Genomic DNA, 27,776 nt, shown 5'->3' on the forward strand with positions numbered 1-27,776 from the left:
GCTCTTCCCTGAGCAAGAAGAGGAACTCTCAGTCCCTTCGGTCATGATCATCTGCAACAATGCCATCAGATATGGAAACGAGCTCAGGCTGCACTCAAGGAAATACAGGATCAGACCTGTTGCCATGCAGACCAAAGGCGGACCCCGGCCCCTGACTACCAACCCGGCAGGAGGTTTGGCTGTCATCCGTGATATTCCTTTGCAAATTGAGTCTCCAGAACTGTCTCCCAGGTATATTGGTCCCTTTGTCATTGACAAGGTTGCTAATCCCACTGCCATGCGGCTTCATCTGCCTCCGTCCTTACGGATTCATCCAATTTTTCACATGTCACGGACTCAAGCCTGTCCATTCCAGTGATCTCTGTCCTTCCGGACCGACTCCTCCTCCTGCCTGGATCGCCGATGGTCATCCTGCTGGTCAGTCACAAAGATCTGGATGTCCAATGCAGGGGTCTGGGCTACCAGTATCTGGTGGACTGGGAGGGTTATAGACCAGAGGAGCGCTCCTGGATGGAAGAGGAACTTCATCCTGGACCATTCTCTCTTAAGGAACTTCTACCGGTGTCACCCGGATGAGTGGGGTAATGTCAGGATTTCCCCTGGACTCTGGGTTTCACTCTGTTGTTTTACCAGTGTCATGTGTTGATGGCGCCCAGTTTTGGATCAGATGAGTCACTGATTATTGATAGACTATTTAACCATGACTTTCTGTTCATGAACTGCCAGAGACTTGCTTGCTTGCTTTCCTCATTTTTGCCACGCCAGCTTTCAGAGCCTCACTCACCCTGTCTGTCGTCTTCCTTAGTTCTGGTTGCTGAGAGCGTTCCACCTGGCCCTGGTCATAGATACCTTAGTCGGCATTTTCCTTCAAGACTGGCCCGGGAAACTGCAGTTCCCTTATTTCACCGCCAGGAGGCGGGTATTCTCTATACTGCCAGGGCATCCCAGCACAGCATTTAATTATTTATTGTAAATAAATTATTCTTTCCTTTTGAACTCCTTTCCGTGTTTTACTTAATCGTTGTCTAAACAAGAAATAATATTGTCAGGCAGTCTTTACATAAGAAAAAATGTCTTATTTTGGGAAAATATATCTCACTTTTTCTTAATAAGTTTTTCCAGCTAATATCAAGCTGTATTTAACCAGTAACAAGGAAAGGCAATGGATTTCAAATCATCCAAGCAAAGGAACAAGATTTTTTCCTTATTTTAACACAGAGACTAATCTTAAAATAAGGATTCTGTCTAGTTTTAAGGCACATTTTGATGATTCAGTGCCTACACATTTTGGTATTCTTGAGAATTCTAACTAATGTTTTTCTTACCACCAATTGGCAGACTGTTTTGCTTAAAGCCCTGGTCCCACCAAAAAATGAAGGCTGAATAAAGAGAGCCACGCAGCATGTTTTTTTTTTTTTGTTTGTTTGTTTTTTGGCTATGAGGTGGTTTATTCAACTATCATGGGAGAATGGTGGTTCTGAGTGACTCTTAGAGGCATTATCTTTAGTTAATGAGGCTCATCTCTGAGCATGGCGCTAATTTCAAGATGTTCAAAATTTAGCAACAACAGCATGGGGCAGTTGTGTACGAGGTTTTAGAATGTGCGTGGTGCTGATGAGGCTGCTAAAAGCCCATTATCCCAGCGCCTGGCAGCTATGCAGGACACTGCGAGGCTATTTTGGAGTGGCTGCCCTCTTGTGCACACAATTCCACCTGCTCTGTGCGCTGGACGCTGTGTATAAATAATAATTTTGTAGCGGATTAATCATTAATCATAATCAACCTGGATGCTTTTTCCTCTCTTTTTCTGTCCAATGAGGAAATGTATTTTTGAACAGCTTAAGGTAACTATTTTTAATGTTTTTTATAGCTTGATAAACAGTTGCATGTTCATTCCTAGCTGTAAAAGTATGTCTATGGTTGATTTAATATCTTGCTAATGGATCACATGAGCTCCGCTGTGGTGTGTGCACTGCACACTGAGGCAGTGAATCCATCATGCTTCAAATGAGCATTGAGGCAGAACGCCAGCTCACAAAAGAGTGAGTTTTTTCAGGTCAATAATGGATGAACACAAAGTTAAAATTTGGACAACTGTGTAAAAGTGGCCGTGTGTTTAAAGCTGCAGAAGAAAATAACTCCAGTGAAGCCACGAGAAGGAGCACAGAGCGTGGAGCAGCATTATTTGGTTATTATTCGGATTATTTGTCTTATTTTGAGAGGGACAGTTTTTTTTGCAGTGATTATATTGGCAGGACAGGACAGCAGGGGTGGTAGCCAAGTGGTTAATGCGCTGGTTTCAGTTCAGAAGGCTCCGGGTTCAAATCCCACCCCTGCCACATTTCTCCGGTAATGTGGAGTTGCGTCAGTAAGGGCATCCGGCGTAAAACTTATGCCAATTCAACATGCAGATCCACCTGGATTTGCTATGGCGACCCCGAGTGCAAACAAGGGAAGCAGCCGAAGGGAACTTACTTTATATTGGCAGACAGACATCTGTTGTTTTTGTCTCTCTATATAAAATGCATGTTCTTACGAGGTTTAGAATTGTAGCTCTGGGGCCAAGTTGCACTAAAAATGGTTAAATCAAAACTCAAAGTTTACCACTAGTGGCTTATTGATCCAATAATTAATAAAACACAATGTGCCAGTTTTTGGTGTTAAGAAAAACAGTCTAAAAAAGAATGACATAACATCTAACAGCCATACTTACATGGTGTCTTTGGACACTTGAGACAGTTGTGGAACCCAAGATGTTCGATGGTCGCACAGCAGTCCTCCTGTTTACTGGACCTGGCAGAGCCTTCCCACACTGATCCATCAATGACCGCAGGAAGCCAAGAAAGAAGACAATAAATGCATTTTAACAAAAACTGTGTTGTATGCCAACTCCCTCATCAGTATCTAATTCCAGAATGATTTACATAAGAACTTTATTTTGAATATAAGTGAATAGAAGTGACAGTCAAACAACTTGCAAATGTAGAAATAACAAACTTGCTTCGTTAAAGAGTTGAGAGGTTTGTCATTCCAGACAATCAGTCACAAGCTGTTTTACTTTGTCTGGAGATGCACACGTTTTTCAGTTTAATAGCCTATTAGTGCTTGTTCATTTTTACCCGAGGCCAAAATATGGCCAATCATGTATTGCGGAGACTTTGCATCCATCAGCCCATCTGTCTGTCTGTCTGTGCTCAGCATAGGTCCAGTCCTATTACTGCCAGGGTCTTCAATTCACAGGGAGCATTCTTAGGACACAGACCTTGGACAAGTTCAAAGATGGCTAACCTATATTAAGTGGTCTAAAGGTCACATTCTTTCTACACACTCTTTCATGCATTACATGCTCATACGGCCGAGGGTACTTTAGCATTGCGTTCTATATTTTGTACTAAGTTTGGGTATTGTAAGCTCATCTTGGACCCATTTTAGAATAGGAACCACAGATATTCAGTCTTCCACTGTGACTCGAGCAAGACAGTGAAGATGTACGAGGTCTGTCCATAAAAGTAACGGTCCTTTTATTTTTTTCCAAAAAACTATATGGATTTGATTCATATGTTTTTACGTCAGCCAAGCTTGAACCTTTGTGCGCATGCATGAATTTTTCCACGCCTGTCGGTTGCGTCATTCGCCTGTGAGCACGCCTTGTGGGAGGAGTGGTCCAGCTCCCTCGTCGGATTTTCATTGTCAGGAAACGGCAGAATGATTTGGGCTTTTTTTTTCCATCAGACGTTTTTCAGAAACTGTTAGAGACATGCAGCTGGAAACCATTCGAAACATTTATCTGGCTTTCGGTGAAAATTTTACGGGCTTCACAGAGAATAAGGAGTGTTACTACAGCTTTAAGGACGGCGCACAATGGCGCTTGGCGCGCCACGCTCCGAGCTGCGACGATGAGGCAGGAAACCAACCAGATCATTTCTAAACAGATGGCCTCCGTGGAGCCGGGACCGTCGTGTGCAATTTCTCTGGTTATCACAAGAGCTGGACATCAGCCACTTTCCGGCAGATTTCACTTTTAACAAGAGATTTTGTCATGGAAAGTTGGGACATGTCCAGCTCTCCACAATTTCTACTTATACTCACTCGACTGGTAAAGCACTGAAAGCCGAGATAGGCATGTCCCAACTTGTCTTCTGGCACTCCAAATGGAGGTGTTCCTTTGTCTCGCTTCATCAGTGAATCGGTCGTGACGCGCGAAGCCTCCGCGCGGCTTTTCCATGACAAAATCTCTTGTTAAAAGTGAAATCTGCCAGAAAATGGGCTGATGTCAAGCTCTTGTGATAACCAGAGAACTGCACACGATGGTCCCGGCTGACGTAAAAACATATGAATCAAATCCATATAGTTTTTGAAAAAAAATAAAAAGGACCGTTACTTTATGGACAGACCTCGTACACTTTAAAATGTTAGTCTTATTTTAACAGATTCCATTTAATGTAGAAGAAACACAGTAAATACATAAACCAGTTAATTTTCATAACTTCATAAAAATATTTTTTTCAGCTATATTTAGCTGACACTTCTGGCAGCATACCTGACTCCCTGTGGTCTCCTGGAAGCAGCGGCCAAGCTGGTTCTTGAAAGTGACGGGCTGGTACTGGGAAACCTGGTAACCATGCTGGCTGGGATAGGACTATGTTGTAGCCGTGGTGCTGAATCTTCTGACTGCTTTTCCGTGTGGTGGTAGCTGTAGCTGGTGGATGAAGATGAGCCTGATTTGGAACCTTTCAGCTTTTGGCCATTGTTGTGGTAATTGTCCAGCTGAGAGACCTGGTGGACCTGAACAGAGGCCTCTGGAGGATGCTTGATGTGGATATTGACAAAGCTGGGGCTGAATGCTGGAGACACATATAATAACAAGACGTCTGCTATGGGCTACTTGCGAAATCACTTCACGGTTCTACTTAATACTGTTCTAATGATTCTGGAGCAACAAAGTTTCACAGCCGCTGCCTCTTAAGAATTTCCCAAATTTAACGTTACCAGTGTTCTTCTGATTTGCAGCAAGATGAAAGCCCAAGTCAGCAAATTAGAGAAAGGATTTAAATTATATGTTTTGCCGGCTATACACAAATAATAAGTTAAGAAACCAACAATTAACTAAGTCACATTAACTAAAGTTAAATGCTCAGTTTCAGTCATTGTTCTATTATGTGCCACATCCGGTTAAATTCTCAACAACATTATAACTAAACTAAAATACAATCTGCTGTGTAACATGCTCAGGTAAACTGTCGCTGCTGCTAACACACAGTTTTACAGGAGAAAGGAGCTATGGCTAACAGTGGCTGTTTTACCGTATTCAGAAAGTCATGAATACTTAGTATGTTTGCAAATTTGGATAAAACTAAACATTTGAAATATCCCCCCTTTGTATACTCATGCTGAAATAGCATAAACACCCTGAGGAAGAACTAGGCAAGAAACAACGAAGCAGAATTATTTTAAATTGGAAGTACATCACAAACCCTAGCAAATGTAGCCCATTACAACCTTATTGTTACAAAATGTAATGGCTTACCATCCAGCATGAAATCTAATCATCCTTACTGCATATGCTTCAAAGCTCACATTTCCTCATTTCTAAGAATACGAGTACAATTTCCCCTCTAACAATCAGTAGTGTTGACATGAGTGCTCTCTATTATGAATAAATTTGGACATCAATTTGTTCTTCTCTGGTGTTAATGTGCAACACAAGTGGAAATGGGTGCGAACATCAGACCTCATGTGTTCTCATATGTACATTCTTTGGTCTGGCCCAGGAATTCTGAAGTGTCATCTTTGGTGCTTGTGACTCTAACAAGGACAATGCAAGTTTGAGTTTTGGCATAACTATTGCTTTACTTGTTTTCATAAAGAATGTGCAATTCACATTTTATCTGTTCATGTGTCTGTTTTAATCGGGGATGGTGTCTTTCTGAAATGCCTCTCTGTTACAACACACACATATACACACATGAACCAACATAAGTTATGGCCAGGGTAAGATTACTATGAGGAAAATGTCAGTGCCTGTGTGGTCTGTCCCATTATTTTACCTCTTGCACAAGCAGGAAGTACAATTAATTAGTCATGGTTTTAGCAAAAAGGAAATGTCTGCATTTCTGCCAAGAACATAAGTACTGACATACAGCATTTGTTCAATTATTGTCTTATACAATTCTTTAAAGGTATCATACTAGACACCCAAGAGATGTTTCTGGGAAACGCACTATGTTGTTTGTTTTGACAGGGGACATTACAAATAGCTAACAGAAGAGTGTTGAATACTCTTGTCCTTTATATAATGAAAGGGATCTAGAGATTTCTTTTAAATCCTCACCCTTTGCTTTATGGAATATGCACCCTTTTATTCCAAAAGCTCCAGCTGTCACCCACACAGTCCAACACACACAACAAATTCTATGAACAATAAAACTATTTTGTTGGCTGCTAAACAGTTCCAACATAACAAGCAAGATTTATGCCACTTGATTAAAAAAAAACTATGCCAGTGTTGATGCATATTTTAGCCAATTTTAATACTGTCGAGGAAGCAGCAATGCATGCTGTGTTTAAACATTGTGATTTATTGATGTATTACGTGAAGAAAGCATACCTTACTTGAATTCTTTTTAAGACTTTGTCTTTCCTACAAAGAACTGGAATGACACAAATGTCACAGTAGGTCTTGGCTTTCTCTTACCAGGATTCTGCCCATTGCTGTAGGTCAAAGGTAGCGTGTGAGTGGAATGGACCTGAGCCTGGCTGTAGCCACCTGAAGTCTGCTGGTGTTGCTGGATTCCATTCTTAACGGGCATCTGGCAGAACTTTCCAGTAAAGTTGGTTGGGCACTGACACTTGTCCCTGGCGCTGCACTTGCCACCATTTATACATGGCAAATGGCACACCACTGACAAAAGAAGAAAAAACAATACTCTTTATTATAAATGGCCAGACACAAAAATATGCACAGAACAAAATGTGTTTTGTTATGAGCAACACATTTGTGTCTATCTAAATACATTTAAGTGACATTTCACATCTGTCAATAATTAGACTTTAACAGAGAATGTCCCAGTCAAATCAGGCAACTGGAAGCCAAACCAGAGTACTTATAAACATACACTTGAAAGGGGGAAACGTTAAACGGAAACAAAATACGAGCAGGTCATAGCATGAGTGACTTTGAGTGATGCATTTGGCACAGATATACATTGGAAAAACCAAGACTTGTGTGTCCCGGCAGCACTAGACCTAGGTATGAGCTATGTTTAAAAAAGAAGAAGAAAAGAACCAAAAATGACTGCCATCAAATGGATGATGGCCATTTGGAAGCTTGTTCAAGAGGCTGCCAGTTTCGTGGAGTTCCACCTTTTGTGTAAAAATTCGCATGACACTGCAATGCATTCTACGAAAAAGACTGACGTGTTTTGCTATATGTGACAGCATCACTCTTCAGTTTTCTTTATTTGGTGTATGTGATTTACTGGTGTTAATGGTTCCCAAACAGCATGGTTTTCTTCTGTGAAGCTGCAGAATGTGAAACTCATACAAGTAAACTGAAAACGCTGGATGTTTATGTGTGGATGTGGAGTTAGCTTCTATGTTAATGTTCAGACTCCTCATGATCACATGCCCCAAGATCCTCACAGGGGCCCTCTGCTTGTTGTACAAATGTTAATAAGTCTTTCTTATTTTTGTTGTACACATGTAGTCCTTTCCTAGCTAGAATTTCTTGCAGCTGTTTCCTGGTTAACTTCAATAGCAGTACACTGGAAGCCATTTTTGATTCTGGATGGTCCCCGCCAGAAGTAAAACTCTAGTTCAACCAAATGACAAAACACAGAGCTTAAGCACTATGAGAAATGAAAGATGGAAAAAATACAGTAAAAACAATTCTGTAAAAAAAGAAATTCAATGTTATGCATGTCTACAATGTTAAACCCGGTAATTACTGTTGGAATATGTTCATATATAAAAATAAATCAAATCAAATCAATTTTATTTATATAGCGCCAAATCACAACAAACAGTTGCCCCAAGGCACTTTATATTGTAAGGCAAAAGCCATACAATAATTACAGAAAAACCCCAACGGTCAAAACGACCCCCTATGAGCAAGCACTTGGCGACAGTGGGAAGGAAAAACTCCCTTTTAACAGGAAGAAACCTCCAGCAGAACCAGGCTCAGGGAGGGGCAGTCTTTTGTGGGACTGGTTGGGGCTGAGGGGAGAGAATCAGGAAAAAGACATGCTGTGGAAGAGAGCAGAGATCAATCACCAATGATTAAACGCAGCGTGGTGCATACAGAGCAAAAGAGGTGAATAAAAGAAACACTGGGTGCATCATGGGAAACCCCCCAACAGTCTAACTCTATAGCAGCATAAGTAAGGGATGGTTCAGGGTCACCTGATCCAGCCCTAACTATAAGCTTTTTCAAAAAGGAAAGTTTTAAGCTTAATCTTAAAAGTAGAGAGGGTGTCTGTCTCCCTAATCCGAATTGGGAGCTGGTTCCACAGGAGAGGAGCCTGAAAGCTGAAGTCTCTGCCTCCCATTCTACTCTTACAAACCCTAGGAACTACAAGTAAGCCTGCAGTCTGAGAGCAAAGCGCTCTATTGAGGTGATATGGTACTAAGAGGTCCCTAAGATAAGATGGGACCTGATTATTCATAACCTTATAAGTTAGAAGAAGAATTTTAAATTCTATTCTGGAATTAACAGGGAGCCAATGAAGAGAGGCCAATATGGGTGAAATATGCTCTCCTTCTAGTCCCTGTCAGCACTCTAGCTGCAGCATTTTGAATTAATTGAAGGCTTTTCAGGGAACTTTAAGGACAACCTGATAATAATGAATTACAGTAGTCCAGCCTAGAAGAAATAAATGCATGAATTAGCTTTTCAGCATCACTCTGAGACAAGACCTTTCTAATTTTAGAGATACTGCGCAAATGCAAAAAAGCAGTCCTACATATTTGCTTAATATGCGCATTGAAGGACATATCCTGATCAAAAATGACTCCAAGATTTCTCACAGTATTACTGGAGGTCAGGGTAATGCCATCCAGAGTAAGGATCTGGTTAGACACCATGTTTCTAAGATTTGTGGGGCCAATTACAATAACTTCAGTTTTATCTGAATTTAAAAGCAGGAAATTAGAGGTCATCCGTGTCTTTATGTCTGAAAGACATTCCTGCAGTTTAAGTAATTGGTGTGTGTCCTCTGGCTTCATGGACAGATAAAGCTGGGTATCATCTGCGTAACAATGAAAATTTAAGCAATGCTTTTTAATAACACTGCCTAAGGGAAGCATGTATAAAGTGAATAAAATTGGTCCTAGCACAGAACCTTGTGGAACTCCATAATTAAACTTAGTCTGTGAAGAAGACTCTGTTGGGAAAGTGTAGGTACACGGACCCACAACAGGGGGCGCAAATGAACGGACAATGGAGGAGGTCAAATAACAACACTTTACTGTTGTGAATGGGCACAACAAATACAACAGATTACAACAATAGACAAAAGCCAAATCACAAAAGGTGTCGTGTGGGCAGGCTCGAAGATAGGAGACGTCTGTCCAAAGCAGAACAGGAACCACACGATTTCCTCCGCCACCAGACCCCGGGAATACTGGAGCCGCCAAGTCCCGAACTCCCAGGTGGCCACTGCCTCCGCGTGTCGGACCTGGTACTGCTGGCGAGGAACAAAAAACAATTAAATGTGGGCGCGTTTGCACCCAGCAATCCGCACGGCAGGAAAACTACCTCCACCTCTCGTTGGAAAAGGAGTCGCACAAAAGTCACAAAAGATCACTGTCAAACAGTCAGCTGAGTACGTTACCTTCCAGGTAGAACGATATCTCGGCAAAGAGGTGGAGACGTCGTCCTGCTGATGTACCCCTGCCGATCAGATGATTGGTAACAGCTGTTGCAGGTGATGCGTGACAGCTGTCACCCTGGCTGCTCCTGTGAGGCGGCTGTGCCCTCTGGTGCCTGGAGCCCGCACTCCAGACAGGGCGCCCTCTGGTGGTGGGCCAGCAGTACCTCCTCTTCTGGCGGCCCACACAACAGACTCCCCATTTACATGAACAAATTGTAATCTATTAGATAAATATGATTCAAACCACTGCAGTGCAGTGCCTTTAATACCTATGGCATGCTCTAATCTCTGTAATAAAATTTTATGGTCAACAGTATCAAAAGCTGCACTGAGGTCTAACAGGACAAGCACAGAGATGAGTCCACTGTCTGAGGCCATAAGATCATTTGTAACCTTCACTAATGCTGTTTCTGTACTATGATGAATTCTGAAACCTGACTGAAACTCTTCAAGTAGACCACTCCTTTGCAGATGATCAGTTAGCTGTTTTACAACTACCCTTTCAAGAATTTTTGAGAGAAAAGGAAGGTTGGAGATTGGCCTATAATTAGCTAAGACAGCTGGGTCAAGTGATGGCTTTTTAAGTAATGGTTTAATTACTGCCACCTTAAAAGCCTGTGGTACATAGCCAACTAATAAAGATAGATTGATCATATTTAAGATTGAAGCATTAACTAATGGTAGGGCTTCCTTGAGCAGCCTGGTAGGAATGGGGTCTAATAGACATGTTGATGGTTTGGAGGAAGTAACTAATGAAAATAACTCAGACAGAACAATCGGAGAGAAAGAGTCTAGCCAAATACCAGCATTACTGAAGGCAGCTGAACATAAGGATATGTCTTTGGGATGGTTATGAATATTTTTTTCTCTAACAGTTAAAATGTTATTTGCAAAGAAAGTCATGAAGTCATTACTAGTTAAAGTTAAAGGAATACTCGGCTCAACAGAGCTCTGACTCTTTGTCAACCTGGCTACAGTGCTGAAAAGAAACCTGGGGTTGTTCTTATTTTCTTCAATTAGTGATGAATAGTATGATGTCCTAGCTTTATGGAGGGCTTTTTTATAGAGCAACAGACTCCTTTTCCAGGCTAAATGAAGATCTTCTGAATTAGTGAGATGCCATTTCCTCTCCAGCTTACAGGTTATCTGCTTTAAGCGAGTCAAGCATTTCTGATTTAAGGCTCTCTTTTTCAGAGGAGCTACAGCATCCAAAGTTGTGCTCAATGAGGATGTAAAGCTATTGATGAGATAATTTATCTCACTCACAGAGTTTAGGTCTGCACTGTGTTGGTATATGGCATTGAAGAACATAACAAAGAAGGAATCATATCCTTAAACCTAGCTACAGCGCTTTCAGAAAGACTTCTACTGTAATGAAACTTATTCCCCACTGCTGGGTAGTCCATTAAAGTAAATGTAAATGTTATTAAGAAATGATCAGACAATAGGGGGTTTTCAGGGAATACTGTTAAGTCTTCAATTTCTACTCCATATTTCAGAACAAGATCTAAAGTGCTGTTAAAATGGTGGGTGGGCTCATTTACATTTTGAGTGAAGCCAACTGAATCTAATAATAGATTAAATGCAGTGTTGAGGCTGTCATTCTCAGCATCTATGTGGATGTTAAAATCACCCACTATAATTATCTTATCTGAGCTAAGCACTAAGTCAGACAAATGGTCTGAAAATTCACAGAGAAACTCACAGTAACGACCAGGTGGACAATAGATAATAACAAATAAAACTGTTTTTTGAGACTTCCAATTTGGATGGACAAGACTAAGAGTCAAGCTTTCAAATGAATTAAAGCTCTGTCTGGGTCTTTGATTAATTAATAAGCTGGAGTGGAAGATTGCTGCTAATCCTCCTCCTCGACCCATGCTTCGAGCACTCTGACAGATAGTGTGACTCGGGGGTGTTGACTCATTTAAACTAACAGATAACCAGGTTTCTGTAAGGCAGAATAAATCAATCAAAATGTCGATCAAATGTTGATCAATTATTATATCATTTACTAACATGGACTTAGAAGAGAAAGACCTCATGTTTAATAGACCACATTTAATTGTTTTAGTCTGTGGTGCAGTTGAAGGTGCTATATTATTTTTTCTTTTTGAATTTTTATGCTTAAATAGATTTTTACTGGTTATCGGTGGTCAAGGAGCAGGCACCGTCTCTACGGGGATGGGGTATTGGGGGGATGGCAGGGGGAGAGAAGCTGCAGAGAGGTGTGTAAGACTACAACTCTGGTTCCTGGTCCCAACCCTGGATAGTCACGATTTGGAGGGTTTAATAAAATTGTCCAGATTTCTAGAGATGAGAGCTGCTCCATCCAAAGTGGGATGGATGCCGTCTCTCCTAACAAGACCAGGTTTCCCCAGAAACTTTGCCAATTATCTATGAAGCCCACCTCATTTTTTGGACACCACTCAGACAGCCAGCAATTCAAGGAGAACATGCAGCTAAACATGTCACTCCCGGTCCAATTGGGGAGGGGCCCAGAGAAAACTACAGAGTCCGACATTGTTTTTGCAAAGTTACACACTGATTCAATATTAACTTTAGTGACCTCCAATTGGCGTAACCGGGTGTCATTACTGCCGACGTGAATTACAATCTTACCAAATTTACGCTTGGCCTTAGCCAGCAGTTTCAAATTTCCTTCAATGTCGCCTGCTCTGGCCCCCGGAAGACATTTGACTATGGTTGCTAGTGTCGCAAACTTCACATTTCTCAAAACAGAGTCGCCAATAACCAGAGTTTGATCCTCGGCGGGTGTGTCGCCGAGTGAGGAAAAACAGTTAGAGATGTGAACGGGTTGGTGGTGTATAGGGGGCTTCTGTTTAGAACTATGCTTCTTCCTCACTGTCACCCAGCCGGCCTGCTTTCCCGGCTGCTCGGGATCTGCTGGGGGACAGCTAACGGCGGCTAAGCTACCTTGGTCCGCACCAACTACAGGGGCCTGGCTAGCTGTAGGATTTTCCAAGGTGCGGAGCCGAATCTCCAATTTGCCTAGCCTTGCCTCCAAAGCTACGAACAAGCTACACTTATTATAAGTACCGTTACTGCTAAAGGAGGCCGAGGAATAACTAAACATTTCACACCCAGCGCAGAAAAGTGGAAGAGAGACAGGAGAAGCCACCATGCTAAACCGGCTAAGAGCTAATAGCTGCGCTAAGCTAGCAGATTCCTAAAAACACACAAAGTGAATAATGTGTGAATAATTTAGAGGTGATTCAGCAGAGAGAGTGCTTTAATTAAGGCACGTAAAGATTACACTGTGACATAGTTATCTAGTTATCTAGATCAATCTAACTATGCAGATTAAACAGCTAACAGATACAGCAAAACACCGCTGTGCTCCGGAACAGGAAGTGATACAATACCGCAGTGAGAGCCAACCACCAGTAGAGGCCTCGTACCAGTATCCAATTATAACCCCAAGTCCTGCTTGAATTCTTCTTACACTGAACATGTTTGCTGTACAGTAGCCAGACTTATGGTATTCAAGATGTTTCACCAGTCATTCAAATACACAACAAAAAGGACAGCTGCTGTAGGGCAAATGTACAGAATTGTGCAGACAGCTTCAGTTAAAGTTCCAATATGCACAGTAGACATGACACATTAGTCTAAGCTACATTTTTTTTTGTCCAAAGTCCTTGCTTAATAGATTCTCCACTTTCTGATCTACAAGTTCCAAGGAAGCCTAAATCTCAGAAAACTACCTCATAATGTACACAAATATGTGAAAGTAACACTACTTATAACAACTGCGCAAAAAGTTAGCCCCCATGCGTCAGCCATAACGCCTATCAGCCTCCGGGCACCTACCACAGATCGCCATTCAGCATGCTGTTCAAACTCTCACCTCCTTCGACCACCATCAATTCATTATCACAAGACTTTCAGTAAATGAGCCATTACATCAGCAGGAAACAAAATTCCTTAGAAACCCTCATTTAATTGTGCATCCTAGAGACATATGCTTATAGAGTATTAATGGAAGATTAGATTGTTGACACTGTGAGAGGAAAAGTGATAATTTCCAAATAAGGCTGATCTGAGATCCAGAAAGAGGGTCTCCTCCCTGAAGGAAGAAGAGTTAGGCAGTAAATAGCTGAATGATGCACGCTATTACTCCAATACAATTGTTCCCACTGAGACTTTTAAAAGTGCCTCTTGGAGAAAACTAAAAGTGTCCTCAACCTGTATATGCTTTTAATCTCATACACAAATAGTAATAAAATCATTTCCCCTTGTTTTTATAGTCTCACTACACATCTATTTTGCACATGAATCAAGCTTCTTAATAGCACTGAATGTTTTATTTGTAATATTTATTTTCTTGGTGACTTTGAAAATTATTATTGTCGGGGGGGGGCATCGTTAACTCTGGTATAGCTGTTAATACTGTTGCTACAACATATGGGAGTTCAACCCATTCTGCAACCTTTGTGTGGACTTTGTATATATGTCCCATACATATCTGTAAGAGTTCCAGGTTGCAGTCAAAGCACCAATAAAAACACGATGTCACTGACCCTATCATACCTCTGGTAAAGCAGTGCACAGTGTAGCGTGTCATTGAAAGTTTCCATACAACGTGGTTCTCATGTCACACAGAGGTCCTACATTCTTGAAATAGCAAGTTTATTTATGTTCACTGAAGCATCCATGGTGTTTTTAGTCTTAAAATGAGATGTGGTCAGGAGCAGTGTCAATGCATTGCTGTCTTAAAGCAGAAAGCGGGTGTCTGTGGTGTTTATGTATGTAAATGCAAACTGATGTTACAGCAGTTATGCAGCAACTCCTCCGAGTCAGAACACCAGTCCATAGCAGGTCACTTTCCCAGCCATGACTGGTATCATTTTACTGCTGGGTGACCTGGGAAGATGCGGATTGAGTGTCTTGTCCATGGACACAAACAAGTAGCCTGAAACATACACCTGGAATGGAACTCCAGTGTAAGATCAGCTTCATGGGTCAATCTGGGCAAACACCATGCAAATGTATGTACTGTTTTACAGAGACATGCAGACAGAGAGAGACAAAAGAAAGAAAGGGGTTAAGATCATGACCTACAAAGACAAAAAGAAAAGAAACACAGAGACATAGAACTCAATCTTCCATCCAGCATCAAGTGCCCATGTTCTTTAAATAGAAAGTTCTGGTGTCAGTTTCTCGTGTCATGTACAATGATAATAATAAATTCTATTCTATTCTATCTGTCCTGGTGGTTATGGTTTGCGTTTTCAGTCCTGAATGTTTTTTATGCGATATGATATTTGGTTGTCTCATTGCCTCCAGTGTGCGTGTGTGTCCTGTCTCTGTACCTCCATTGTGTGTAGGCATGTCCTCTCTCACCTATCATGTGTGCCCTGTTAGTGTCATGTGTGTGGGTGTGTCCTCCTTCGTCCATCATGTGGGTGCCCTTTCAGTGTCTTGTGTGTGTGTGTGTATCCTTCTGCCGTGCCTCCATTCTGTGTGGGCATTCCTCCTCTCCTATCATATGTGTGTGCCCTCTCAGTGAACTTGTGTGTGTGTGTGTGTGTGTGTGTGTGTGTGTGTGTGTGTGTGTGTGTGTGTGTGTGTGTGTGTGTGTGTGTGTGAGTTAGTATTATACCCTCTGTCTGTGCTGGTCTCCTGTTTTCTGCCCATTGTGTTCAGTCCCTGGTCCATGGTTCTGTGTGTGTTCATTGCCGTTATGTGCGCACTGATTATTCTGTATTCCACGTTGCTTTGTTGCTTTAGTTCATGACTGATGGTTTTTGTCATGGGTTTAGTTCTTATTATCTTTTGTGTTCATTGTTAGTTATCATGTCTGTTTCTACTGTTTCTTTTGTTCAATTCTGAGTTTTATGTTAGTGTTTGCATCATTAATTCTCTTCTTCTGTCGTTTTATTTGGTTATTATGATTACTTATTTTCAACTCACCCTTTGATGTCCGTGATGTTATTTATCACTAGCAGTTGTCTTAGTTTTTGTCACCTTGTGTTCTGTTCATTTCCACATGTGTTTTTGCTTCCCCTTCTAATTTTTGCGCACCTGTTATGAGTTGTCGTTCTGCATTTAAGTACTCACCTTTTTCCTGCTTGTTGCTAGTTCCTTTGTGTGGTTCCTCCGTGAGTATGCGCGTATACTATTGTGTTCCCATGTCTAACCTTACCTGTTGCTTCATCATTTGGTTGTTGGTGGTTGATCATTTTGCTTTTGCTCTACTTGTTAGTTCTCTTGTTGATAGTTCGCTGGAGTTTTGCTTTTCATGTCTCGTTTACATTGTTGGCTGCTTTGAAACTTTGTGGGTTCTTTGGAATAACAATAAATCACCTTGTTTTGCACTTAACCATCTGCTCATTTTTCTGTCTGCATAATTGGGTTTGATTTGATATTGATAAAATTCAGTTACCTTTCAAAAAATGCCTTTTGAGTCACACTTTTTTCAGTATGTGGAAGTCACTTTTTCATACAGTGTTTCCCTGGGGCAGGTTTGACACTGGACAGGAGCACAGTATAGCACATGTGCACATCACAGCTGTGCTGTTATTTAACATATGTACTTTTAAATTCCAAAAATAAACACGATGGCTATATGCAGCACATAATATTATACTGATGGACAAAATATTTGATGCGATGGGGGGCTGGAGCCTAACCCAGCACTCATAGGGCATGAGGCTTGTGGTGTGTGCCAAAAAGATTTTGAAATTCCAAAAATAGGCAAGATGGATTAATAAACGTGCAATGGACGAACACTGATTACTGATTCACAGCACTGGAAACACTACAATAACACTGTGAATCATTTGATTTTTTTGTAACCAGGTCTTTAATTTGGGATTTTTGTACATTGCTGTAGTTTACTTTTATAGGTGGATTTCCTTTTGTTTAGTGTGTGGATTCCTGGAAAAGCTTGAAATAGTGATAATATTGACAATAACAACAACAACAAATAATAATAATAATAATAATAATAATAATAATACATTATTTCTCTGTTATACTCTGGAAAATATGGGAAAACAAAACTAAAACACAATGAACTGCTGGATGTAACATTGAACTCTCACCATTTCATCTTTATGAACGAATGGTCTGTCCCTACCTCTCTCCCTCAGGGATGGTTGACATTATTAGCATAAAATACACAACTACAGTAAAGTGAATAGGCAAGTATTAAAGGAAATAAGAGCTTTACCCAATGGGGCTTTGGTAATCGCTGTGTGCTCTGACTTGTGTCCATTATCATTAATACCACAGAACAATGTGTCTGGCAGACACACACACTCAGACTCAGACTCACTTTTATTGTCACTCGACCCTTACAGGCAGAACGGAATGCAGTTTCTCCAGGTCTTGGTGTAGTTAACTGGGACAATTTTTTTTTAAACCTAACCTATTGTATAAACTTTTGCAATATAAACTTTTGCAATGTGCAATATGCGCACCACTGTGGCCAGAGAATATATATGAGAGTGGCTATACGCCCACCCAACTCAGCCACATGGGGTGTGCAGCCAGTACATTCTGAGTGCCGGTCCCAAATCCGGATAAATGAGGAGGGTTGTGTCAGGAAGGGCATCCGGTGTAAAACAAGCCAACCCAACTATGCAGACGAAGAATGAAATTTCCATACCAGATCGGTCGCGGCCCGGGTTAACAACGTCCGCCACCGGTGCTGTTGCCCAACAGGTTGCCGGTGGAAATTGGGCAACTGCTGGGCAAAGATGACGAAGAAGAGGAGGAGAACATTTCCACAAACAGCGGGAGAAGAAGAAAACTAGAAGGGTGGAAATGAGAGTAGGGACTTTGAATGTTGGTAGTATGACTGGTAAAGGGAGAGAGCTGGCTGATATGATGGAGAGGCGAAAGGTAGACATTGTGTGTGCAAGAGACCAAGTGGAAGGGAAGTAAGAGCAGGAGCATCGGCGGTGGGTACAAGTTGTTGTACCATGGTGAGGACAGGAAGAGAAATGGTGTTGGGGTCATTTTAAAGGAAGAGTATGTTAAAAGTGTGTTGGAGGTTAAGCGAGTGTCTGACAGGGTGATGAGTGTGAAGTTGGAAATTGAAGGGGTGATGATGAATATCATCAGTGCATATGCCCCACAGGTAGGTTGTGAGATGAAGGAGAAAGAAGATTTCTGGAGTGTATTAGATGAGGCGGTGGAGAGTGTGCCCAAGCATAAAAGAATGGTGATAGGAGCGGACTTCAATGGGCATGTTGGTGAAGGGAACAGAGGTGATGAGGAAGTAATGGGTAGATATGGTATCAAGGATAGGAATGGGGAAGGACAGATGGTAGTTGATTTTGCAAAAAGGACGGAAATGGCTGTGGTGAATACCTACTTTAAGAAAAGGGAGGAGCACAGGGTAACATATAAGAGTGGAGGAAGGTGCACACAGGTGGACTGCATTCTTTATAGGAGGTGCAAGCTAAAAGAAATCAGAGACTGTAAGGTGGTGGCAGGAGAGAGTGTCGTTAGACAGCATAGGATGGTTGTTTGTAGGATGAATTTAGAGGTAAAGAAGAAGAAGATAGTGAGAGCTCAACAAAGGATCAGGTGGTGGAAGCTGAAGGAGGAAGACTGTTGTGTGAAATTTAACGAGCAGGTGAGAGAAGCACTGGTTGGAGGGAAGGCAATTTTGGACAACTGGAAAAGTACTGCAGGTGTGGTGAAGGAGACAGCTAGGACAGTACTGGGTATGACATCTGGACAGTGGAAGGAAGACAAGGAGACTTGGTGGTGGAATGAAGAGGTCCAGGAAAGCATAAGGAGAAAGAGGTTGGCGAAAACGTTTTGGGATAGTCGTAGAGATGAAGAAAGTAGACGGGAGTACAAGGAGATGCAGTGTAAGGCGAAAAGAGAAGTGGCCAAAGCGAAGGAAAAGGCATATTGCCAGTTGTACAAGAAGTTGAATAGTAAGGAAGGAGAAAGGACTTGTACCGATTGCCAGACAAAGGTACAGAGCTGAAAAGGATGTGCAGCAGGTTAGGGTGGTAAAAGATGCACATGGTAATGTGCTGACAAGTGAGGAGTGTGTGCTGAGAAGGTGGAGGGAATATTTTGAAGAGCTGATGAATAAAGAAAATGAGCGAGAGAAAAGGCTGGATGATGTGGTGAGAGTAAATCAGGAAGTACAAGAGTACAAGAGTACAAGAGAGGAATGAAAGTCAGTAGAAGCAAGACTGAGTACATGTGTGTGAATGGGCGGGAGCCCAGTGGAATAGTGCAGTCACAAGGAGTAGAAGTGGCAAAAGTAGATGAGTTTAAATATTTGGGGTCAACTGTTCAAAGTAATGGAGAGTGTGGTAGAGAGGTGAAGAGAGAGTGCAGGCAGGGTGGAGTGGGTGGAGAAAGGTGGCAGGAGTGATTTGCGACCAAAGAATATCAGCAAGAGTGAAGGGGAAAGTTTACAAGACAGTAGTGAGACCAGCTATGTTGTACAGTTTAGAGACAGTGGCACTAACAAAAAGACAGGAGGCAGAGCTGGAGGTGGCAGAGCTGAAGATGTTGAGATTCTCTTTGGGAGTAACATGCTGCACAGCCTCCTTCCAGAGGGAAGGGGTGTGAACAGACGCAGGGTGGGTGGAGTCTCGGAGGATGCAGGACTCTGGAGGGGATGGTGTTGCTGGACGCCTCAAAATGTGCATAAAAGGCATTCATAGTGTCCGGGAGCACTGGGTCTGCAGAGCACTGTGCTACATTATTTTTATTATTATTATTTTATTTTTTGTAGTCCGTGATGCATTTGATGCCCCTCCACATGCTCCGTGGGTCATTGGATTAGAGGTGGCCTTGAACCTTGAGGGTATATGTGGACTTAGCTCTTTTTATTCCCACCAACAGGTTCCTTCTGGCTGCTCTGAGTGCTGTTGCATCGCTGTCTTTGAATGCAGCATCAAGAATTTTCAGCAGGGAGCGCACCTTTCCGGTCATCCAGGGTTTCTGGTTTGGCCTGATGGTGATGGTCTTGGAGGTGGTCACATTGTCGATGCAGCTCCAGAGGTAGCAGTGCACAGTCAATGAGTATTCCTCCAGATCCACATTGCTCCCTGTTGTTGCAGCCACTCTGAACATTTGCCAGTCGGTGGTCTCAAAGCAGTCTTGAAGCATGGACACAGCACCATTTGGCCACACAGAGATGGTCTTTGTGATGGTGTCCCTGCTTTTCGACACTGGCGACACTGCTTTTCGTGTGGCGAGGGGAAAACATGCTGGTGGAATTTGGGGAGAATATCTTGCAGGTTTACGTGGTTGAAGTCCCCTGTTACTACATTCAGCACATCTGGATGTTTACTTTGATGCAAGCTGATGGAGTTATGTAGCTGCTTCAGAGTGTCATGTGTGTGTAGCCCGGTGGAAAATCTGAGTTGGGAAGGAAGGAAATGTGTGTATCTTTTCCTATTTGATATAAATCACATGTTTGCATTAATGTAAGTGTTCTTTTTACTTTAACTGTTTTTCTGCTATCAGCAATAATAACTGAAAGATTGGGATCAGGAGAGTCACTGTGAAATGAGTTGCATGTGTACCAGCTGGTGGGTTTTGAGTGGCTGTTTTGAGGGCGTGTGGAGCGGAGGGATTGGTGGAGTGTATGAGTAAGGCAGGGTTTTGGTCCTTGGCACCGACTGAAGAGCGGGATGAGTTAGTGGAGATGGGACGCTTCGGCAGGGGAGGCTCTGTTGAGGAGAGAACATTTTCACTCTCTTGCTCAGGAGACTGAGCGAATTGAGAGCAGTTTCGACACTGCATACAGAACGCTTACCCCGGACACAAACTTGGCAGTGGTCGCCACACCGTTGGTGCGTGAACAGAAAGAGGAGACACTGAGTCACGGTGGCTGATAGCGGGTAGGACCCCAACGGCCTCGAGCAGTGAGACGGATGCATTCAGAGCAGCTGGAGGTGCAGGTGTGCCTGGAGTGGGAGAGACGCCACCGAGACGGGTGGATGGCAGATTCCAAGACATCAACCAGGTAGCCTGTTTCCATGCACTGGCCGTGGCTGTGTTTTACCAGCTACACACTGGTTGTGTGTTCTGTGCCGAGGTTTGCTGTAACAGCAAGGATCATCGTGACGTGTTCATGCATCGCCTGGTGGCCGGAGATGTTCCAACGCACTCAAAGCGGACAACTGTTGGATTCCATATGGCAGGCTGGGGGCTGAGCTGCGTGGCAAGTTATTTTTGTTTTCATTGGTTCCTCTTGCCTGGACGACATGAGTACAAGACTAGACTGTGTGAATGTGTGATTGGGCCCAGGTTGTGGTGCGTTCAAGTGGAGTCGGAAAAGTGGGTATGCGAGTTTTTAGAGTGTGGCGTTATTACCTCCGCCAAGGAGGTTATGTTTTCGGTCGCGTTTGTTTGTTTGTTTGTCTGTTTGTCAGCAGGATAACTCAAAAAGTTTTGAACGGATTTTGATGAAGTTTTGTGGAGTGGTTGGAAATGACAAGAGAAACAAGTGATTAAATTGTAGTGGTGATCCGGATCACGATCCGGATCCCGATGCTAACGTGTTAGCATGTCTATGGCATTTTCAATGTTAAAAGTTAGCGTTAAGCAGTTGCAGCTGTCATCACGTTCGGGTGCATTTGTATTCAAATTGTAATATTTCTTAAATTTATTTTTGTTTATATATTAATAATCTAATGATTATTATATACAATTTTAGAGAAAGACACAAAAAGAAATAGATCACTGTGCCAAGGAGGGAATCTCTTTAGGGTCAGTGACCCTACGGCCTTGTTCAGAGAAGTGTTTCATAAATGTTAAAAAATTCATATATTTGCACTTTAGTTGATTAATAAATTGAGTTTTCTCTCTTATTTGTTTTTGTCTATAAGCACATGCAATATCAATATCAGTGCTCAGATGACAGTAGCTTCTGGGTAAGGTGCAAGTTGCAATAAACTGTGATGCCAAACGCTAAGGATACATGCTATCCAGTCACAGCAGATGAAACTTTTTTTACTACTGAGTAAACATCATTGTTAGACTTTTTAAGGTTCAATGATTCCACGGCGTGTAGATGTTATGGCGTCAGTGACCCCATGGCCTTGGCGGAGGTTTGCACTCTCTGAGTGCTTCTAGTTTTTATTGTTGTGATGTGTTTGTGTTTAAGCAAATATTGGGATCATTTGTGGGGTTTGAAAATGTTTCTTTTTCTTGTTATGAATTTATATAAAGGAATTTATATGTTGGCAACAAACGTTTCCTCTCTGAATCAAAGTTCACTTACCAGGATGGCATTCCACACTGTATGTTGGGAAGGGCCTAATACACTTAATTGGACAATGGACATTGGAGCACCCCCCCATTCTGAAGAATGAGTAGTATAGAGTGGTGGTAAAGGTGCCACATACAACACCAATTCCAATGAAGTTGGGACATTGTGTAAAATGTAAATAAAAACAGAATACAATGATTTGCAAATCCTCTTCAACCTATATTCAATTGAATATACCACAAAGACAAGATATTAAATGTTTAAAGTGATAAACTTTATTGTTTTTGTGCAAATATTTGCTCATTTTGAAATGGATGCCTGCAACACATTTCAAAAAAGCTGGGATGGGGCAGCAAAAGACTGGGAAAGTTGATGAATGCTCAAAGAACACCTGTTTGGAACATTCCACAGGTGAACAGGTTAACTGGAAACAGGTGAGTGTCATGATTGGGTATAAAAGGAGCATCCCCAAAAGGCTCATCTGTTCACAAGCAAAGATGGGGCGAGGATACGTGAAAAAATAGTCCAACAGTTTAAGAACAATGTTTCTCAATATTCAATTGCAAGGAATTTAGAGATTCCATCATCTACAGTCCATAATATAATCAGAAGATTCAGAGAATCTGGAGAACGTTCTGCATGTAAGCAGCAAGGCTGAAAACCAACAATGAATGCCCGTGACCTTCGATCCCTCAGGCGGCACTGCATTAAAAACTGACATCATTGTGTAAAGGATCTTACCACGTGTGCTCAGGAACACTTCAGAAAACCATTGTCAGTTAACACAGTTCGTCGCTACATCTACAAGTGCAAGTTAAAACTCTACCATGCAAAGTGAAAGCATACATTAACAACATCCAGAAACACCGCCACCTTCTCTGGGCCCGAGCTCATTTGAAAGGAACAGACACAAAGTGGAAAAGTGTGCTGTGGACTGATGAGTCCCCATTTCAAATTGTTTTTGGAAATCATGGACGTCGTGTCCTCCAGACAGAAGAGGAAAAAAACCAGATTGTTACCAGTGCAAAGTTCAAAAGGCAGCATCTTTGATGGTATGGTGTGGTATGGGGGGGGTGTGCCCATGGCATGGGCAACTTACACATCTGTGATGGCACCATCAATGCTGAAACGTCCATCCAGGTTCTGGAGCAACACATGCTGCCATCCAAGCAACCTCTTTTTCAGGGACGTCCCTGTTTATTTCAGAAAGACAATGCCAAGCCACATTCTGCATGTGTTACAACAGCGTAGCTTCGTAGTAAAAGAGTGCGGGTACTAGAATGGCCTGCCTGCAGTCCAGACCTGTCGCCCATTGAAAATGTGTGGCACATTATGAAGCGCAAAATGTGACAATGGAGACCCCTGACTGTTGAACAACTGAAGTCGTACATCAAGCAAGAATGGGAAAGAATTCCACCTACAAAGCTTCAACAATTAGTGTACTCAGTTCCCAAAAGCTTAATGAGTGTTGTTAGAAGGAAAGCTGATGTAACACAGTGGTAAACATAGCACTGTCCCAGCTTTTTTGAAATGTGTTGCAGGCATCCATTTCAAAATGAGCAAATATTTGCACAGAAACAATAACGTTTATCAGTTTGAACATTAAATATCTTGTCTTTGTGGTGTATTCAACTGACAATTATGGTACTGTCCAAATCTCACTATTGCCTCCTACAGGATGATACACAGTGGCAGGCATCCCTCTGTTGTGTGACATCATCAAGCATAAGATTAAAAAAGACTCTTCTCATTACATGGCTCAGAACAGACACTTCTCAGATTTTCTGCCTTTACTGCTCATAAAACAACTGCTTTTTTCACATTATTTCTGGCCAAAAGCATGAATTCAGAGAAAACTACTTTCATCTTGAGGCTCTTTCATGTTTCCAATATACATGACTGAAAATATTTCCATTAAAATTCAGTAAGGTATATTTCTATTATATATTCCAATTTTAAGGTAGAACTCTAAGTGTAAACTAAAGTATATCTAAATATCTAAAACAAAGAAGAGTAGACCAGCCACTTAGGTGCCTGGTCGTGAGAACCAGGAATGGTGTCAACATGTCAGTGTTCCAATGCATAACTTTGTACTGCATTATTTAAAATAAATTACTATTTTTATCATGTCCTGATTAGAGGCTCATCATTTACCACTCAACACACACTCTAAATAGCTGCCTGAGGACCTGAGATAATGGAATTCTGCTTGTTTGTGGCTGCTACAAAAACTGACATGTATTTGCAGTTGTTTGGCATAGGAAATGAGAGGTATGGGAAATAATATTCTGCAAGCTACCTTTCTCTATAAAATATGTTACCCTGGTATTTGTTCATTTAGGCTTCCTGCCTTTCTCTTCCGCATTCATTTCAGTACAGCACGTATTAATCCAACTGCAAATGATCTGATACTGTCTGGACCGCAACTGACACAAATGAGTTGGCAGCTATAATGAGGGAACCAGAAGCCGAGAGCCAAAAGCTCTCAGCACTTGGCCAGGCACTGCTCTCACCTGAGAAAATATGCCTGAGTAGTTGGAAAAACACCACTTAAATCCACTCTCCAGAGACTACAGCTGGCCAAATGGGATACACATTCAACAGGCCAACTCATTCCAATAAAATAATTTCCTCATAAGTGGTATAGCAAACCCCATTCCCTGAATATTTTTTGCTGTCACCAGATTATCACCAACAAAGTGACATATTTATGAGATCAATGCATGACGGCACTGACAAATATGTCTATACCATACGAAAATCCTGGAAGACCTGTGACAGGAATATTCTCTCCCACCTTTGCTACACCTCTCTCCACTTTTTAAAGTTATTACATTTCATTCATTTAACTGACATTTTTCCAAACCCAATTACACATGAAGAAACACAATTAAGTTACTGTTACCATAATGATTAACACCATATTTACATACAAATACAAATCAAGGAGTGATAGTGCACATCATGCCGACTTAAATTTACAGGTAAAAATTAAGGTAATGTTGGAGACAGTATCTGCTGCCACAGGGCAGCATTTGGTTTTAACTCATCATCACTGAAAGTGACAGAACAATTGTCATTTTTTCTGATAATTGAGTAAAAACTTTTTAAAAGTTGAATAGTTTTCCCTGTTTGCAACATTCCACTAATCCCATGAGATCTCAGAAATTAAAATCAAATTCCAGTAAGTTGCTCCTTAAACTCTATTTGTAGATGTTATGGGCATGTTCTGGGTCTGGGGCTCCCAGCCCACCTCAGTGGGAGTGAGGAGCAGCACTGGCCACAGGTCCAAAGGCTAAGGTAAGCTGATCACCACCATAGCAGGTTGTTTGGGGAAGTCTCTTAGCATTATTGAGGTAACATGCGCACATTTAGCTCGATATGTAAGCATTCTGTGCAACCAAACACTTGTCAAGAGGTTTTTGACTGTTCACTGGTGACAACAAACAGTTTAATTTCAGTTGTTATTCCACCATCTAGAAACATTAATTAACCTGCTTGCGGTAACTGTGTTTCCATTTTAAATAACTAATATGCTGATCAGTGTTGTCAAAGTAACTTTGAAAAGTTGCTTTTTTTTAGTTACTGTTTTAGTTGCTTTACTTTACGCAGTTACTTCATTAGCAGCTTTATGCAATTACTTTATTACAACCCCAATTCCAGTGAAGTTGGGACGTTATGTAAAATGTAAATAAAAACAGAATACAATGATTTGCAAATCCTCTTCAACCTATATTCAATTGAATACACCACAAAGACAAGATATTTAATGTTCAAACTGATAAACTTTATTGTTTTTGTGCAAATATTTACTCATTTTGAAATGGATGCCTGCAACATGTTTCAAAAAAGCTGGGACAGTGGTATGTTTACATCTGTGTTTACATCACCTTTCCTTCTAACAATACTCACTAAGGGTTTGGGACCTGAGTACACTAATTGTTGAAGCTTTGAAGGTGGAATTCTTTCCATTATTGCTTGATGTACGACTTCAGTTGTTCAACAGTCCGAAGGTCTCAGTTATTATATTTTGTGCTCATAATATTTCACACATTTTAAAGGGCAACAGGTCTGGACTGCAGGCAGGACAGTCTAGTACCCGAACTCTTTTATTATGAAGCCACGCTGTTGTAACACCGTGCAGAATGTGGCTCAGCATTGTCTTGCTGAAATAAAAAGGGACGTCCCTGAAAAAGACGTTGCTTGGATGGCAGCATGTGTGCTCCCAAACCTGCATGTACCTTTCAGCATTGATGGATGCCATCACAGATGTGTAAGATGCCCATGGCATGGGCACTAACACACCCCCCATACCATCACAGATGCTGGCTTTTGAACTTTGCGCTGTAACAATCTGGATGGTCTTTTTCCTCTTTTGTCCGGAGGACATGACATACATGATTTCCAAAAACAATTTGAAATGTGGACTCATCAGACCACAGCACACTTTTCCACTTTGCGCCTGTCCATTTCAAATGAGCTCGGGCCCAGAGAAGGCGGCGGGATTTCTGGATGTTGTTGATGTATGGCTTTCACTTTGCATGGTAGAGTTTTAACTTGCACTTGTAGATGTAGCGATGAACTGTGTTAACTGACAATGGTTTTCCAGAAGTGTTCCTGAGCCCACGCGGTAAGATCCTTTACACAATAATGTTGATTTTTAATGCAGTGCTGCCTGAGGGATCGAAGGTCATGGGCATTCAATGTTGGTTTTCGGCCTTGCCCCTTACATGTAGAAAGTTCTCCAGATTCTCTGAATCTTCTGATTATATTATGGCCTGTAGATGATGGAATTCCTAAATTCCTTGCAATTGAATGTTGAGAAACACTCCTGTTCTTAAACTGACTAGACTATTTTCTTTCATGCAGGTGTTCACAAGTGTTGATCCTCACCCCACCTTTGCTTGTGAATGGCTGAGCCTTTTGTGGACGCTCCTTTTATACCCAATCATGACACTCACAATTAGTGTCCTCAGTTCCAAAATGCTTACTGAGTGTTGTTAGAAACAAACACAATAAAGTTTATCAGTTTGAACATTAAATATCTATCTTTGTGGTGTATTCAATTCAATATAGGCTAAAGAGGATTTGCAAATCATTGTATTCTGTTTTTATTTACAATTTACACAACGTCCCAACTTCATTGGAATTGGGGTTGTAGAAGCTGTCAAAAACTTGCAACTAATAACTAATGTAACTAATAAGGTAACTAGTAACTAACTTAGTTACTCTTAAGATTGAGCAATCAACAAAGTAACTAATAGTTACTTTTCTGAGTGCTAATTCTTAAAAATAACCAAGTTAGATTATGAATTAATTTATAAATTACATTCAGCAGCTGCCAACAAGTTGTCAGCAGCTGCTAATAAAGTAACTGTAAAATATAACTAAAAAGTAACTAATGAAGTTACTTTGGCAACACTGATGCTGATTAAATGCATTTTAAACCAAAATGAAAAGATGACTCCCAAACCAACTAAAAATAGACCCTCAGTTGAAAAAAGACAAAGTTCTCCCTGAAGAAGAGTAAGTTCTGATTAGTACTTCACTGGAAGACTAGGAACACCAGTAGCTACATGGGTTCCTCTACGTAAAACTAGATTTAGGTCAGGAAAATCATCGGTCATAAATCTTGTGTCAAATCCCAAAGCAGATCTCTACTTGATCTGCTATGGCAACCT

At 41.5% G+C, this 27,776-nt stretch overlaps 1 protein-coding gene across 1 annotated transcript in view; it reads right to left on the minus strand.

Annotated features, from left to right (window-relative positions):
- The window catches only part of ltbp1 (latent transforming growth factor beta binding protein 1), a 440,667-nt gene that overhangs the window by 170,322 nt on the left and 242,569 nt on the right, over positions 1-27,776 (minus strand). The window contains 6 exon segments of the mRNA XM_034184166.1: positions 2,714-2,791; positions 2,794-2,812; positions 4,541-4,636; positions 4,638-4,676; positions 4,678-4,844; positions 6,695-6,901. Coding sequence (XP_034040057.1) covers positions 2,714-2,791; positions 2,794-2,812; positions 4,541-4,636; positions 4,638-4,676; positions 4,678-4,844; positions 6,695-6,901 — 606 coding nt within the window.

The sequence above is a fragment of the Thalassophryne amazonica genome, chromosome 13 (genome assembly GCF_902500255.1).
Source record: "Thalassophryne amazonica chromosome 13, fThaAma1.1, whole genome shotgun sequence".
In the NCBI taxonomy this organism is placed as follows: Eukaryota; Metazoa; Chordata; class Actinopteri; order Batrachoidiformes; family Batrachoididae; genus Thalassophryne; species Thalassophryne amazonica.